General features: G+C 38.2%; 1 protein-coding gene across 1 annotated transcript in view; it reads right to left on the bottom strand.

Annotated features, from left to right (window-relative positions):
• LOC122342820 (kinesin-like protein KIF14) overlaps positions 1–2,691 on the bottom strand; it is a 21,379-nt gene that overhangs the window by 1,472 nt on the left and 17,216 nt on the right. The window contains exons 16-18 of the mRNA XM_043236953.1: positions 2,198–2,327; positions 1,017–1,120; positions 559–659 (exon numbers count right to left, since the gene is read on the bottom strand). Coding sequence (XP_043092888.1) covers positions 559–659; positions 1,017–1,120; positions 2,198–2,327 — 335 coding nt within the window. The remainder of the gene's footprint in view (positions 1–558; positions 660–1,016; positions 1,121–2,197; positions 2,328–2,691) is intronic.

The raw sequence follows: 2,691 nt of genomic DNA, 5'->3' as shown, positions 1-2,691 counted from the left end.
TTTATTTATTATGTCAAAAGTCAAAAACTCAAATACTTTTATTTTGAATGCACTAATCATTTATGTACCGTTAAAGCATTTAATAATATTTTACATTTGCTTGCATTTTTATATTTGCAGGGTTTTTTTCCAAGTTTTGAAAACTTTTGTTCTTTATATTTCTCTGCACCTTTCATCTATTTTTATTCCAGTACTGCATTTAGCTTTAGTACTAATTTTACTTTGTTATATTAATTTTATAGTTGATCAATTTATAGTGCATTTCTGTATTTCAATTTTTGAAGTTACTGAAAACTATTTTTATTAGGTTTTAGTAAAAAAAAAAGAACCCAACAACAACACTGGTGTACAAATGTGTTCCCAAAAGCTAGCGAGCGGCCTACATAGACGTTATTCAAAACAATTAAACGCTTTCAAACGATTTCGGCAAACTGAAAAAAAGCCACAGAGGTTTAAATTATGACAGAAATGTACTTTGAGCGTATTATGTATTTCAAAACTAATAATCTGAATAAAAGAGTCGAAGAAACATAAACGTGCATATAAAGGCTACTTTACCAGAGGACTGTGAGGGAGCGCAGTGTAGGCTTTGAATGGGATGCACTCGGATCTCATAGAGGCGCCCAGAAATCCTCCTGCTCTTCAGCAAACTTCTACTCCTTAGTCACAGAAAAAAGAGATACAGATGCATTACAACTTATATATCTTGCTTTGAACCATACCATAAATATCACACAGATAACTCAAAGCGTACATCTTGCACTTACCGCTCACCCTAAGGACAAGAGGAGAATTTTAGAGGCGAAAAGCTAAGGAATATCTACGAGCTGGCTGTAGTTAGATCCTCTTGTAGGCAAAGAAAATGATTTAAAATGCTGGAGGAATGTTAGGGCTTGGTTTATAAAGGGAAAAATTTCATCACGGTGGACGACGAGAACCGGTGTTGGGCACAAACCATACTCCTGTCCCTTGATTCTTCAATACAGAGGTACAGAGAGCCTAATAAATTCAAATACCTCCTGCGAGAGAAAGACGAGGTTGAGGAAGAGGCTGATAGGTCTGGTTCCCACTCATCATTGGGGTCGTAAAACACGTCGTCATCTTTAGAGGCGCTCTCCCCCTACAGCCAATAAACATCAGACTTGATTTAGCCACAGCCGATAATAAGAGCAAGTGCCAATACTACATGCTTCCTGCTCTTACTGGGTAATTACAAGCATATAAACAGGCTTCAAATGGCCTCATATATTACCGCGTTCAAAAAAACTCAGCTCTGCGTTAAATACTCAGCGGCACACTCGATTTGAACAAAACGCGGCTAAGTTTCTAATGTCACGTAAAGAGCTACGCGCAAATAAAATAATAGCAAAACAAGAAAAAACAACATATAATGAAGTAAAGACATAATCGTTCTAAAGTCAAGTAAAGGTGGGTGATATGACAAACCTTATATCACGATTAGGGGTGCAAAGGGGTGGAAAAATTCTTGGTCAATTTCTAGAAACGTTAAAAAATCCTGGGATATTTATAAGCATCCTGGATGGTTTCCAAAATTCTAGAAATATTTCAGAATTTTTTTGCAACCCCAATCACGATATGCGTCATTTAATTTCACGATAACGATATACGTTACGATTTCACCCAATCCAAATCTTTGAAACCGTAGACTCCAGCGTTAATTAAAAACGAATACAAGCCCAGAGAAAAACGAGCTCGCCGAAGACAAGTAAACAGTTAGTGATAAATTAAGAATAACTACAAGCAATGACAAAAAAACTACAATTAATAATTAAGAAATGTTACGTAATAAGGGTGCAAAGACACGGTTAGCCTATGGTTCAATACACACTTCATTTCTTTAATCACGGTTTTTAATTGGATTCTGATGGCATAGCACGAGTGTGTTTTTTGCAACAACTTAACAACACCAAAAAAAACCTTCTGTACACCAGAAAGGTGTCAAAAAATGTCTTTAGCGAGAGGTAAGAGATTTATTTATTATATACGGTGACATCCCTACCACATACACTGCAGAAATGAATCAAAAACTGCCTATTAGAGGTTTTTAAAAAGGTATGGTCCGCTTTTGATCAGCTTGTAAACATATATAGACAAAAACAACAACGGTGTACTCTGCCACTGTGCAGCTCAAGCAGCAGTTTTTCCAGCTACTAATTGAATAGGTTTCATTAATCACCTGCTCAAGCTCCCTCATGGCGGCCAGGTTGCTCTGGAACTTCTCCAGACTCCAGAAGGTGGAGATTCCCAGTTTGGTGTTCTGGACTTGGACCTGCAGCCGGGCGTCTCCGCCCTCGCTCTCCTCGTGTCTGTCATGAAAACACACATTCACACACGTCCGATCCCGTCCTAGCACTTCGATGTTTCATAAACCGGCGTTTTAAATTGCTCACTCGTCGAAAAACGTTCCCGTCATTAGTGAAAGCTGGATAAAGATTTAATATTTGATAGTCGACTAAAATTCCATATTAATAATAGCTCGTACCTGCTGAAGACATCGGTTTTGATACCGACTGTCGGGTTTATCGCGTTTTAAAACGTATTAGCTTAAACTTCTAATACGTTACGGAGCGCACACATCTAGGACATGGACAGAAAGTTCCCTTTCAGTCGGTCACTCCGAGTCACGTCGGATGACCGACGAATTGGGATCTCGCTTTCGAGAGACCAATC

This window comes from Puntigrus tetrazona, chromosome 4 (genome assembly GCF_018831695.1).
Source record: "Puntigrus tetrazona isolate hp1 chromosome 4, ASM1883169v1, whole genome shotgun sequence".
NCBI lineage: Eukaryota > Metazoa > Chordata > Actinopteri > Cypriniformes > Cyprinidae > Puntigrus > Puntigrus tetrazona.
Note: the sequence above shows the minus strand (reverse complement) of the source record. Positions and strands in the feature narration are given on the sequence as shown.